Source organism: Mus caroli, chromosome 13 (assembly GCF_900094665.2).
Source record: "Mus caroli chromosome 13, CAROLI_EIJ_v1.1, whole genome shotgun sequence".
Taxonomy (NCBI): Eukaryota; Metazoa; Chordata; class Mammalia; order Rodentia; family Muridae; genus Mus; species Mus caroli.
The window spans coordinates 7,951,130-7,966,050 of NC_034582.1; the positions used below are offsets into that span (position 1 = coordinate 7,951,130).

Sequence of the window (14,921 nt, forward strand, 5' to 3'; positions counted from 1 at the left end):
TCAGAGTACTCTCTGCAGGTAGGCTCTCCCCTTGCAAGGAAGGTGCCCAGATATCTGGTGTTCGAACCTGCCTCCTGGCAGAAGTTGTGATCCACTCACAGAGGTCTTAAGATCCTGTGGAGTGTCCTGTGTATACCTTAAGGGTATCTGCAGACTCCATGCTCAAAGTACCCCTGTGCTGGCATGGACCGGAAGGGACTTGTGCCTCTGATCAGGCTGGGTTTTCTGTTTCCCTAATTAATGCAGTCTCAGGTCCCACGAGATTGGATTGGAGCAGATGCTGTGTTCCACTCACCAGAGGTCTTAAGATTCAGTGGTGGGTCTGTGGTTAGCTGGCGGGTGTCAGCCGACTCTGTGCCCTAGCTACCCTGATGCTCCACTAGTGAGTATTATCTATTTAATGTTTACTTCTGTGTCCATTCAGATTATTTTCTTATGCTTGTGTTTAAAAGAAATTCCCCATTTCATGAGATTATATTTTTCCCTGTGTTGTTGTTGTTGAGTTTTTTGTTTTGTTTTGTTTTTGTTTGTTTGTTTGTTTTGGTTTTTCGAGACAGGGTTTCTCTGTATAGCCCTGGCTGTCCTGGAACTCACTTTGTAGACCAGGCTGGCCTCTAAATCAGAAATCTGCCTGCCTCTGTCTCCCAAGTGCTGGGATTAAAGGCATGTGCCACCACCGCTCGGCTCTTCCTGTGTGTTTTAAGTAGTTCCTGCATATTTTCTGCAACCTAAACTTCCATTAGCTTTGTCTAGTGTGTATTTCACTCAGACCACACACTGCTAAATTATTCTCATTTTAGTTTTATGTTGTTAGTATAATAAAGTACTACAAATATGGCATCTTAATGGGATACTCATTTGTTATTTCATAGTTTGGGAGGGAAGGGACCCTCTACATCATCTACAGGTTGGATGGTGTAGGCTCAGCTTGTTCCTTTCTGGAGGCTCAGGGGTTAATCCACTTTCTGTTCATTCAGGTCACAGGCAGATTGGATCCCATGAGCTGTAAGTCAGAGGTTTCTGTATCCTTTCTTTCAGTGGAGGTCATTCACAAATCCCAGAATTAACTGAACATCCTATTTTGTGGTTCTCTTCTTCCATCTTCAAAGTCAGTAACAATGGCTCAAATGCTCTTCATACTGTAAATCTCTTTGCAGTCCCTTCCTGACCCATCTCTCTCCTGCTTTCATCCTGACAAAGTGGTTCCAGGTGCTTCAATGATGTCTAGCCACAAAGTATGTTTTCTTTTCTTTTTTTTTAATAACATAAAAATATTTATTGGGATTTTTCTTTATTAATTGGTTTATTTATTTACATTGCAAATGTTGTTTCTCTTCTCAGTCTCCCCTCTGCAACACTCCCATTTTATCCCCCTTCCTTTTGTAAGAGGGTGCTCCCCCGCCTACCCACCCACCCACTCCCACCTCACCCCTCTAGCATCCCCCTATGTTGCCACAACGAGCCTCCAGAGGACCAAGGGCCTCCCTTCTCATTGGTGCCAGATAAGGCACCCTCTGTTATATATGCATCTGGAGCCATGGGTCACTCCATGTGTACTCTTTGTTTGGTGGATTAGTTCCTGAGAGCTCTGTGGGGTCTGGTTGGTTGATATTATTGTTCTTCCTACAGGGTTTCGATCCCCTTCAGCCCCTTCAGTTCTTTTCCCTAACACTTCCATTGGGGTCCCCAGGCTCAGTCCAATGGTTGGCTGAGTATCTGCATCTGTCTTAGTGAAATGCTGGTGGAGCTTCTCAGACAAGTGTTGGGGTTTGGTGTCTGCAGATGGGATGGATCCCAAGGAGCAGAGACTGAAGGAAAGTCCATCCAGAGTATGTTTTCTCTTGTTCATTCTCTCTCTCATTCTCCTCTCCTCCTTAACCTCTGCAGGCTCCTAGAAATATATCTCCCTTCCTGTTTCAAGTAAGAAAAACTAATATACATGGACAATTCTGATTGATTATGAAACAAATTACTAAAATTTAATGCTTTCAGAAAACTTATGGGCATCTGAGATTTTTATCTCTGCAGCAGCAGTGACACACATTTTTCTGTGAACTATCAAGATCATAAGTGAATAAGAATATGCCTAGTAAAACTTATGATTTTTGTTGTTGTTTTTTTTTTTTCCAAGACAGAGTTTCTCTGTGTAGCCCTGGCAGTGCTGGGCAGTGGTGGCACATGCCTTTAATCCCAGCACTTGGAAGGCAGAGGAAAATTTATGATTTTCATGTAAACTTTTTTTTCAGTTTATGCTTATTTGTAGGTGCTGCATAGTTTTTAATATAAGCCATAACTGTAAAGGAAACTAGTTTTTATTGTGTTACCTCATTGACTCTTGTATTTAATCTTGATATCTTATTTAGCAAGACATATAGTCTTACTTAATACATTTTTTTCATTTTTTGCATTCCAATGTTTAAACCAATTATATTCTTTTTGTGTCTTATTACATTAGCAACATACACCTCTCACGGCTTGTGGAAGAGGCAAGTTAAAACGTGTAGTAGTAACTAAAGCTCAGTTTAATGTCCAGGCTTTGAAATACAGAACATAGCAGAGGGGAAGTGATTTCCCCTCCCTGACATGGGCAAGGAAGCCAAGTATTAGTTTACTCTTTGCTATCAAACACCTCTGTGATCTGATCTTAAATTATTTGACCTTATGAAATCTTCTTAGTAATGTGGTCCAAAAGTTTTGAGAAAATATGAACTAAAACTGTTGAGGTTTGGTCTGTTGCTATGTTTATAATGCTAAATTCTGTTCTAGACCTACAAGTGAATTCTCACATTTATCAGCTAATTTTGTGCAACCTTGTTCCTTAATTTAAAACTATTGGTTAAATTAAAATGTATATGGCCAGTTACTAGAGGGATTTGAGGTAGGTGGATTTTGGGTTACCTGCTTGTGGGCAGAGAAGAAAGGAGAAGAGAATGAGGAGAGAGTAGACGTGCTATGAGAGGAGAGGTACCATGAACACGTACGTGGCCAGGAGAAACGGCAAGTATTTGGGGGTACACTGCAGGGGAGGTAGCTAGGCCAGCAGTTAGAAAAGTAGATTAGGAGTGAGCACCCTAGTAATTGTCAAAGCCAAAGAAAATAACCATAGTCTGAGTCTCATTCATTTTTAAGCTAGTTGAGGATAAATTTTAATTGGTTCTACTATAAAAATCATGCTAGTTATGATAAATGGTATAACTACAACAGTAAAATAACTGATGGATAGTTTTGAAAACTAAATTTTCACTACAGAAATGGGCTCAACACCAAAGCAAACTGTCCAATGGGTATCCCTTATAGCACAGGGTTAGACTAGACTTTGTCTCTTCATTCATAAAGAGTGTGTTCAACTGTACATGCTGAAGCTGGTTATTCTGAATGCCCTGGGGATTCCCTTGTCAGAAAAGCAAGAGTGCCAGAGTGAGCATCAGTGGACATCATTGGTATTTACTCAAACCTTTCCTAACTCTGCTTTCCCATGGAAGTCTATAAGGTCAGAAGGAGCCTGTGATGGTTCATACTGTCCTGGTTGATAAAGGATAACAGGCTAATCACAAGGCTACATTTGGGCCTTTGATGAGATGGCTCTGTTTAGGAACTGGTTGTGAATGAAAACAAGCTGTATCTTGTCCTTGGAAAAACTGCCAGATGTACATCTAAGGAGGGCTATCACAGTTGGAAAGCTTTTGCTAAAACCATTAATCTGAATCCATTCTGTGAATCACAGAGAAAATTATTTTCAGAAAGAAAAAAATAGATGAGAATTGGTGACAATCTTAATGATTTCTGTATGTGTTGAAGCTTTGAAAGTACCCAGGGTGACCATGATAGTGTTCCTGATAATGTCTGAATGGGTGGGATAAAATATTTCTGAGAGGATGACTATCATGCTTTGAATTTAAATGGTTCCCCAAAGGCTTGAAAGCTTGGTCCACAGCTGGTCCTGTAGTTTTGAGAGTCTGTGGGACCTTTTGGACATGGATCCAGCTGGCAGATGTAAAGCCATAGCAGTCAGAGTTGATTTCCCTGCTTCCCAACCAGCTGAAATATAAACAAACCAGATAACAGCTTCCACTGCTATGGATCTATTGCCACCATGCCTTCTTATCCTGATAAACTGGACCCCTCAAGCCACACCAGAATAAATCCTTTCTTCCATTATTTGCTTCATGTCAAATAATCATAGGGATGAGAAAAATACCTCACAGGATCACAGCTCCTGAATTCGCCTCAGGCAGCCTAGAGAATCAGAGAGGTAGAGTCACACTGTGTTTGAGATTCCCTGAATATTTCCTAGGCAAATAAATAATATGGATAAGATTGAATTCCTTTTGTCTCTTTTAGACAGAGTCTCCCCCATCACAGGCTGACCTTGAACTCACTTGTGTAGCATAAGGCCAGCCCTGGGCTTCCACCGTGGTGTTGAAATTACAAGCATTACACCCCTATAGTGATTTTACCATCTTCTGTTGGATGGTCTCCCAGTGATGTCCTGGTGTGTTGGTCAATAGTGATTGGACAGGTATGACTTGCACAAGTAGCCCACCTGTGTTTTTACTTTTCTTCCAACACTGATGTGTTTGCAACACCCATTGGCTAACAGAACCCCCATTTCACCAATTCCAATGTCTCTTTCCCTAATATTTCTATCACCTCTGAGGAGCTGTCAGTTAGTAAAGTGCACAGATCTTGACAAATCTATGACTTTATTTCCTTTTTTCTTACCTTTACTGTTATTTTGTGTCTACCACAATGTGGACATTATAAATAGAAGATCTGAATCTAACTTCCAAATTTGTCTCAAATAAGAATGGTACAGGGATTCATGCTCTTTGATGTGTTAGAGAGCTGACCAGGTCTACTTGGCTCAGACTCTTTACGACATAAGGTTCCATTTCTGAGAAGGCTTGGAAGCAATATCTACAGTGTGCCAAGATTTATCTCTTCCCTCAAATAAAAGTGACTCCAAAAGAGAAACACAAAAGCCAGGTTCTGGAGCTCTGGTGATGTAGTAAGACGTAATGGAGCTTTGGTGATGTGATAAGACGTAATAGAACAGATGATAACTAATAGCCCTGATGATCTGTAGTGCATAACACGCGTCTCTGTGTTTAATGAGCTACTTATTTATGGTCTACTTCTCTTTCCTATTAAGATATTAAGTGGGTTGTAATTATTATGGAAAAGTTCACTTGCCTGAGCAAGGAAGAGTTCTTTAAAGTGAAAGATGTATGAAAATTTTAAAAGTGGGAAGAGAGTTAGTTGTCATTGGATTACCCCACAAGATAGAAAAGGGTCAAGGTGCCTGGTGAACCCAACTCTCCTGTTACAAATACTGCTATGTTTGTCTGACTGTGAAGTGTCTGGGTTTGTCCTACACACAATTAAACTGAATTAAAAGCATGGGATTCTATGATTTCCTGGTATATGTGAAATAGGAAGACATAGGAGACAAACAAGGAAGTTAGTTAAATAGTTTAATTAGAGCCGTTTTACAATTCTAAAATTAACAAGCAGACTTGTAATAAAAGATCTTCAATGTTCACAGAATGACCTCGCTTCCATTCTGAACCTGTCTTTTTTTAATTGTAAAGATTAGAATTACATTTAAAAGGACTCAAAATGAAAAAAAAAAGAAAAAAGAAAAACATAAAATGAATCAATGTACATGGTCACCCATGTCTTATGATGCAACCAATGAAATCTCTGAATGGATATTGCTTCAGCTTGGATATCAAAAGATGGCCTGTCAAGGCGTCCTTAACCAATGACTGATCACAGGTGGCCAAAAGAAAGAGGAAAACCCAAGACTACTGTCACATTGGCGATGGTTCCAACTGTCGGTGGATGACACTGACTCCAGAAATATGAATGAGCCCACAGCTTTGTTACTACGGATGTAATTATCACGAAAGTTCTCCTGTGTGGATCAACTTGTTTCTGAGGGCTTTCTTTGTTCATTTAAACTTGCATAATAAACATGCAATGAATTAGTTCTTTTGAAAGTTGTGTTTTTGCAGTCTTTTTTTTTCATACAAAGATTTCATAAGTTGCCATGTAGCATCAGAGTCTTTACCAAAGTGGGGAGGGTAAATGTGACGTAGCTGGATGACAAGAGCCTCCTTCTGTCCTGAGACACACCACCCTTCTTTTGAAAATAGCACAGATAGCTTTTCTTACCCTCCTCCACCAAAGAAAAGAATAAAAGGGGAGAAAAAAGAAAGAAACCAAAATCACAAAACCATTTTATCTAAGAAAACAAGGTTGATGTAAAGAAAATAAAGGTGTTTGTCATGCACATTATCTTCTGCATAGCTCAACCCACTTATAGTAAGGCACTATTTCCCTTTGCATGGCAACCTGTTAAGTGCTACAGTGCTCTATGACCCTCAGACACTTCCTTCTGGGATGGCAAAATAAAGAGCCTGGGTGAGTGTGACTGCCGTGCTTGGCTGCACAGGTCTGGCAGCTTGTGGAGACTCCATGACCCCTCAGGGGAAGCTGTCCATGGGTGGTATGGTAGAGTATCCATGATAAATTCCTTTCCAGAGTTCCTGGTTAGTCTGAATGCTTATTTGGATTGTTCTTCGGTCTTTGTTTCTCAATGAAGATAGATGAGGTGGGGGGAGAACAGTCAGGTCCTCTGAGACTGAGCATCCATGCATCAGCACAGGATGCTGGTTATTGGAAAATATGAGCAGGTGTTTCCAAGGGGGGGGGGAGGGAGGAAGGGAGAGAGAGAGAGAGAGAGAGAGAGAGAGAGAGAGAGAGAGAGAGAGAGATTGCTTTTGGTTTTCAGAGACAATCGAGGTATGATGTTAATTTAACTGATCTTCATACTGTTTCCGGAAACAATCTCCTGCTGGGAAAAATTCCCAACACCTCTCTTGGTACATCTTCCAGACATAAGATTCCTGTAAAACAGAATGTCTTTAGCTTGACCAATATATGCAATATATGATAACAACATATTTTTAAGTCTCTAAGGTTTACATTTATTATGATTTTTAATTTTATCCAAGTTCAAAGTATTATCCATTTGTAGTGAGTAAACTAGAAGGGGAATTTCAAATTTTCCTTAAAACCATAGACATTGAATGTTTTTTTCCCAATTATAATTTTGTAAGTGGAAGTTCATTTGAAAATATAAGCCACACAATAGCCATAATCTTTAAAGAAGAAAAAAGATTGAATTCACAAGGAAATTTAGTATTTTTAGTTAAAAGCTTAGTTTTAAATGTGAAATTAAAATTTTGCTATTTCTCTCCAGGTAGCATAATTAGTATCTAAAAGTAATGTTTTTTCTTTTTCAAATCAAATATGTATGTCTGTGTAGTTGTGCACTGGTGAGCACAGGGCTTATGGGGGCCAGAAAAGGAATTGGATCCCTGGAGCTGGTGTCACTGGTGGTTGTGAGCTACCACGTGAGTGCTGGGAAACACTAAGTCACCTCTCCAGCCCCTGAAAATAAATTCTTCCCCTTAGTGTTGAATATCTACATGTTGCTGTATTATCTACACTCTTTTCCTACACTTTCATCCTGATGATGGTGTATAACTGGCCTTCACCCACCTGTCCTGTGTGTTCTGTTTCATCCTTGTTTATGAGATACATCAGAAAAAACCTACAGAGACAGAGAAAGTGGTCAGCAGTGGACTACATGAAAATACTAGCATAAACAGAAAAGAGGCTGAAATCTGTCTTAATTGCAATGGATTATGAAAATGGAGAAAACACCACAAATTCAATTTCTGGAAACTAATTACAATATACCAGAAAGAAATAAGCATGTTCTCAGAGATGGCCTGTCTAATTTCACACACACTTTTATATCAAAGTTACTTAAAAAAAGAAACCACACACACTGAGTTTAATTATGTGGCTGGGGCTGGCTTGGAACTATGTAAAGTTCCATCCACCTCTGCCTCCCCAGTCCTGGGATTACAGGCAGACTGCCTGCCTCGTGGAGATTAAAGGCGCATACAACCCTGCCTGGCCCTTAGAGGTACATTGTTTTTGGTCAGGCTCAAATCAACACTGACAAATTTTAATTGAATACTGGCTTCATAAGTTCTATTTTCATCAGGTGAATTGAGTATAGTTCAACTACTTTCCTCTCAAACACTTTACTTGACATAACATTGTCCATCTGATATTAAAATTGGATCCAAAACTAAGGATGATATTTTGATAAAGTGTAGTTTGGGTTAGTTCCAAGGAAAGGCCATATTTTTATTTTATATGCATACATAATATACCTATATATATTTAGATACATATGCACATATATACATACATATATACATATGTGTAAAACCCAGTAAAAAACAAACAAAAATCTCGAACTATCCTAACTATTATCATAAACAACAAAACGTTTTAAACTAAATTTTCTGAGGTACCCAGAGAGACATAGTGGTCTTCCAAAAGGGGAGGGGAAATGAGAAAACAGGGATGTGGGATGAGGAAGGATCTGCATGATCTCAGGCTTGCATCAGGAGGGTTCCTACTTAAAATAGGAACATGGCTAGGTCTTTCTTCAAGGCTCTATAGCACCCTATTTCTAGTCTAGATCCTCCATTGCCATTTACATGAAATTAGACAGCTTAGTTATTTAAGTCTACCTACTACTCCAAGGGTTCGAGAGGACCAGTCTTTTCCTCTTGGAGTCCAACTACTGCCCTGCTTCTGGAGTTCATAGGAATGGGAGAGAATTGGCTCAGGGGGGCTGGGGGGAAGCCTATAGGGGCACTCACAGGTAGTTGGCCAGGTTGTGTTCCTGTAAAGTATGGGTTTCAAAGCCATGTGGCACTGTATCAAAATAATCGTTGCCAATCCCACAGATGAAACACTTGGTCTAGAAGACAAGGGGAGATAACAGGATGTCAGAGAAGGCAGAAGATATCATAGAGGGAAAACACAGTTCATTGGGTTGTGTAGCTGCCGCCTCTGAATATAGCCAGTTGCTTCTAGAGGAAGAAGAAATGTTCATACAACTCAGGAAGCTTGGGAAATCTACCAGGAACTTACTAGACACAGGCAACTTGCCAGGCACAGGAAGGTGAGAGTGGTACAGGTTGAGTAGCCTCCTCCCTTAGCTTAAATGAGCAGGAGGAGACTCTCAGGAGCAGTTGTCTATAAGGTGGGGGGTGGGAGCTCTCAGAATGTAGCTGTCCTGAGTCATCACCCAATCTGGTTGGTGGGTCTTTCAGTAATGCAACTGCTGTAGGTCACTCATGCTCTTATGAACAACCCCTCAACCATACTATCTATATCTATATACATTTATATAGATATATATGTGTGTGTGTCCCTCACTTATGCTACTCTAAGCATCCTCCATATCCACAAACCTGTAAATAACCCCTTCTCCATGGCCTTTGCCTATGCTTAGGCCTGAAGAGAATTACAGGACTGTATTCAGCTTCCGATGAATTCAGTAGCCACTGGGAATCCTGGGCATAACTCACAGCAGCCCACAGCCAAGCCACAAGGCATTCACTGGTCCAAGTTAGACTTGAGTGGAATCCCTTCTTTTGGCCTGACATAATTCCCTAACAGGGATAAACAGGCATTTGTTTACATCACCCCAGAAAATGCTAACCAGCACATTGTTGGAAAGAAGCTCAATATCTGACTCCTTCAATGTATGCCAAATATCAACTACTGAGGACTGTGATATGGTCCTTGAGTATAAACATGATATCATAAGTATATCTTGGGGTTTTCTTAAGTGATATGGGTTCTAGCAGGAGGATGGGTCTGTGGTGGCTAATTAGAAATGTCTTTGCTTTTTTTTCTCTCTCTCTCTACATGCACCTACCTAGACTTAGAGATGGATCTGTTCATGATAAACAGCTAAACAGGATTAGCTGCATCCTCAACTGACATTCTAAACTTTCCAGCTATCTAAACAAAGTCTACTACCCAAACAAAAGAGGTACACATTTAGACCAGTCATTAAGGGCTCCATCAGTGATTTGGAAAAGTCCTTCCATGGTCAGGTGCTGGTCTGGGCATGAAACAAACCAATGAGTGTGTCTAGGACTAGGCTAATTTGCATTACCCTCCTCTGGATTTGTCTTTATGCACACTGCCAAGTGGTCTATGCATAGGCCAGAAGGCCTGTACTGTGAGCTAAAGTGAAGGATGCCTTCCTTTGTATGAGGATTTTAGAATTACAGGACTATATTCAGCTTCAAATGAATTCAGTAACCACTGGAGAACCTGGGCATAACTCACAGCAGCCCACAGCCAAGTCACAAATGCCTTACCTCCATGTCTTCCTTGACTTGCTCTTGTTGGTCTCTGAGTTCTCCAAAAGCATCAATGATCAAACCTAGTATTGAAAAGAAAGACTATGTGATCGCCATCAACGATGAGCAATCAGTCATTCAGCTCATAACTCCCTGGATGGATAACTCTTCTCTGAAAAGTGAGAACGTGCAAATCACATGAGAAGACATTCTGAACATGGGAGAAGGCTGACGTCATTCTGGCTGCTTCCTACTAGGGAAGTAACACTCTCTGGGAGCCAAACATAATGTGATAGGGCCGAATGCTTACTGGAAAAGCATTTTAAAATGAAGTGACAGGGTAGGAAAAAAAGCAATCCTAATTAACTTGGCACATACACAAGCTATATTATTACTTACTGCAGGCCAAGAGGAGTAACTGAGATTAGTGGTTGTAAAATTAAAAAAGACACACACAAAAATAAAACATTACTATGTGGTCTGAGAAATATCTCCCAACCTCCTAAGCTGTCTATAATTTTATCAAATATGATGAATGTTTAATAAGTGCAATTGTTAGGGTTTTACCTCATTTCTGTTCTGTGACTTTCTAATTACTTCTTCCAAATGTTTTGACTTTTTTCTTCTTAAAATATTCTTTCTTTTACTTAAGTGTATGTCTAAGAGTACATACATCCGCATATGTGTGAGTACCCACAGAACCCAGAAAAGGATCTGCAGTTACAGAGAGTTGTGAGCTGCCCTATATGGCACCGAGAACTTCATCTTTTGGAAGAACAGTAAGTGCTCTTAATTGCTAAGTCATCTCTCCAGCCCAAACTTTGCCTACTTATAAAGCAATATTGTTTCCTTCCATAAAGACATTGCGGATGGATTATGAGTCCTTTATACTTATCTGTGTACCTTACCAGTATCATCTCATACCTGTGGAATATAAAGGATAATGTCGTGTTTACAGACAGTTAACTTAAGCTGGGATAAATGTGCTGAATAGGAAACAAAAAATGCAAACAGGAGTGACTTTCGGAGGAAAAAAAGATCTTACTGTAAGTGATTCCCTCTGCTCGAAGGCTGCAGCGGAAGATTCTGAATCCAATCTGCTCAGACTGGCCATGGATTTCAACCCCAGTCTGGGCTGCTGCACACTTTGGCCAAGTGACTGAGACTTGCCATAGCTTAGTGAGTTCTCGTGGAAATTGTAAGTGTTGACATAGTCCTTATGATGTCAGCGAAGGGTAACATGAGTTACCAGACATAACTAACACATAGTAGGTACTCACTAATGAAATGTTGCACAGCAACAATATGTTTGTACATGCGGAACTAATCAGGTACCAATGACTGGAGTGGGGATGTGAACTGATGCCCTTGTTTGAAACCTATCCATAACTGTGGAGCTTAGAGAATTGAATAGCCTCAGCCTGAATGGCTCACAGCTCCTCTAAGCTTTCAAAGCTGGTGGGGCTGCAGGACAAGGAGTCAAACCCTGCAGAGATCAAGCAGGCCAAGAAAGTGGCTCAATCTGTTAAGTGTATGCCATGCAAACGTGAGGGCATGAGTTTGATTCCTAGAATTTAAAAAGGTAGAGATGGTAGAGCGAGCCTGTAATCCCAGCACTTGGAGTTTTCTCACAAAAAGGTGGACACAGGTCTTTGTGGCTCAGTGATTAGCCTGCATAATAGAAGAGCCCTAGGCAACAGTGAAAGACCCTCCCCCACCCCCAAAAACCAGAGTAGATGACTCCTGAACTTCTGTCCTTCACATATGCAGGCGTGCATGCACCCCCCCCCATACACACACACAACACACAGCTAATTACCTTAGCTTGGGCTACTTTTAGACCCCTGAATAGCCCATACCTTGACTGCTTTTGAATAGCTAACATTCCATGATTAATAGATTAAAAACCTTTTTAGAACCCATTCACTTAGCAGAACCCTAGCTTTCACTAACCCCAAAGCTAAGAATGTTATCTGAAAACATCCGAGGCCTATAGGAAAGCCTTTTCCATCTTACTGTACCTGCATCTCTGATATCCTCACCAATTTTTTTTAACTTGCCTTGATCCATGACTCCGTTTTTTGTTCTGTAAAACTATAACGCTTTATAAAACGGCTCGAATTTTAGAACAGGAGATTGGGAGGGGCATAAATCTTTGTACCCAGGACGTGATTCCTCAAATTCAGTCCAAAAGGAAACTCTTATTCCCTGTATGGCGAAAGCTGCGAGGTGAGCTTGTTGACATCAGCACATACTTCTCTATTTTTCCTCTAGAGATTTCACAAGGAAGGAATACGAGAAGAAAAGGTTCCATTTGGCCTTGGCAGAAAACATGTCATACTGTTAGCCCACCTTGCATTGTTGGCTTCAGCAGCAGATGGCTCAAGGTACCCAAGAGCCACAGCTGGATGTGCCTTACCTTGTATGATAGCCAGAAGGATGACAATCACGAAGAAGAAGAATGTGATGTCAAAGATGATGCGGTAGATCTCATACTCGTCTCCTGCTGGGTCTTCAATTTCATCACCAATGCCCCCTCCAGCACGAACGCCCACATACATGTGGAACATGTAACACTGGAAGGTAGGAACAGAGACAATTCTAAGGCTTGCCACCCTCCCTGGCACTCCACTAACACGAGTCTTTCTCTCTAAATTCTCATTCTGAATGAGAAGTATCTGTGCTCTGTGTCATCTGTCTGTTTTAATCCTCCTTCGTGTGCTCTGACTGTGGCTCCTGCACTCTCTTAAGCAAAGCTCCACACTGTTCACTCTGTTTGGACCTTCTGTGCCGCTTGGGAAAGACAGAGAAGTGCTTCATTAGCACCTTAGCCCTGAAGCACATGAGGAGATATAGCATTACTATCACGTTATCGTAATATGAGCTATATAAAACTATATTGTCTGGTGATTCCCACAATGGCACAGACATGGAACAAGAAATTAAAAGCCCAGTGGAGTAAAAGATGGAATCTTAGAAACTGAGCTAGATGAAGGAGGACTTACTGACTTCTTCACTTAACGCTAATACAGTGGGATGCAGAAATCTTTCCTACTTAGTGTCTAAGCAAATGAAGAAAGATGGTGTGGAGAGATGAAGAGGAACGAGAAACTCATTCATTAAAACAAAAAGGCCACCCACAACTCCTACAGATGTGAGGCAGGATGCACCAAAAGAGTTTTGCTATCTTTGAAACAGAGCTTGGCTTCAGCAGCACAGGCATTTGAGCTTTTGAGAACTCTGTAATCCCTTATGATCAGGGCCATCCTGTACATTTTAGATTTTAGGAGACTTCCTTTTTTTCTATAATAATGTATAGTCATGTCACTCATAATTTACTTAAATATATTTTTTGTTTTTTTCGAGACAGGGTTTCTCTGTATAGCCCTGGCTGTCCTGGAACTCACTTTGTAGACCAGGCTGGCCTCGAACTCAGAAATCCACCTGTCTCTGCCCCCAAGTTGCTGGGATTAAAGGCGTGTGCCACCACGCCTGGCTAAATATATTTTTACTTAAAATTCAAACTCTATATACAATTAGAGATTTAAAATAAAATATACTTATCAATTAAGTGAAGAATATGCAGAATGAATTAAGGCCTAAAATATATAATGTTTTGGCAACTCGGCACTTGTGTAAACAAGAGCAGGAAGTGTATATATATATATATACACATATATATATACATATATATATATATATATATATACATACACATATATATATATACATATCTTATTTCTCCTTGAATTTTCTTCTCTTTTATTCTTTTCTCATATATTACATCCCCACTGGTTTGCTTTCCCCTCCCTCCCCTTCCCCCAACCTCTACCCTACTACCTCTCTCCTTTAATAAATCTCCCCGCACACCTCCCTCAGAAAAGAGCAGGCCTATCAGGGACATTAACCAAACACAGCATAGCAAGTTACAATAAGAATTCTTAACATCTACTGACTAGCTGCTAATAGTATCTTTATATATAGTATAATAATAATAATAATAATAATAATAATAATAATAATAAATGACTTCTACATTCATACCCTGGCACCTCCTGCAATCCTACCCCTCTATAAACCTCCCCATCTGTAAGTGTTTGCTGTACATCCTCTGAGCCAGGTGGTAGCCTTTCCCATCAAAACCACATCCTTCCAGGACAGAAGTCTGAAGGTCTTCCTTAGCCTGTTCTACACACCCTAACTTATTTAACACCTGCCCCTTACCCCTTCCAGACTGTTTAGCTGCTCCCTCTGCAGTGAAGGAGAAAAGCCTGGCACTTTGTCCACATCTCAGCACTTGGTTCATGTGCCCACAGTCCCATCCCCATGTGATCCTGCCAGGTTGATAATCAATCATGAAATACCATGCTCATAGAGGTACTTTCTCAGCCTAACATACAATAAGCCAAATGTCAAACCCATGATGACATCTGCCCTGAACCCCCCTACTATAAAAACCTATCTAGACCCACCAGCCCTATTCTGGACCCTAGAAAAGGCTCTTTGTGGTAGTGAGGCCAAGAGAGTCCTCTAGAAAGAGTTGGTTTAAGGCTGTAGCACCTAGACTGGTTTAGGTCTATCTGCACACGCTGTCTTCTGGAAGCTCTCGTGTCTAGATTGATAGTGCCATCTACTGAGTCTGTGTCTAGATGTTTTAGAGACAGTCAC

At 40.6% G+C, this 14,921-nt stretch overlaps 1 protein-coding gene across 11 annotated transcripts in view; it reads right to left on the bottom strand.

Annotated features, from left to right (window-relative positions):
* Positions 1 to 5,461: 5,461 nt before the first annotated feature.
* Positions 5,462 to 14,921, bottom strand: part of Ryr2 (ryanodine receptor 2) — a 562,694-nt gene continuing 553,234 nt past the window's right edge. For all 11 annotated transcript variants that reach the window (XM_029468301.1, XM_029468299.1, XM_029468302.1 and 8 more), the window contains 5 exons: positions 12,673 to 12,829; positions 10,272 to 10,336; positions 8,754 to 8,854; positions 7,570 to 7,621; positions 5,462 to 6,911 (listed from right to left, as the gene is read on the bottom strand). In XM_029468301.1, coding sequence (XP_029324161.1) covers positions 6,816 to 6,911; positions 7,570 to 7,621; positions 8,754 to 8,854; positions 10,272 to 10,336; positions 12,673 to 12,829 — 471 coding nt within the window. In that variant the 3' untranslated portion in view covers positions 5,462 to 6,815. The remainder of the gene's footprint in view (positions 6,912 to 7,569; positions 7,622 to 8,753; positions 8,855 to 10,271; positions 10,337 to 12,672; positions 12,830 to 14,921) is intronic.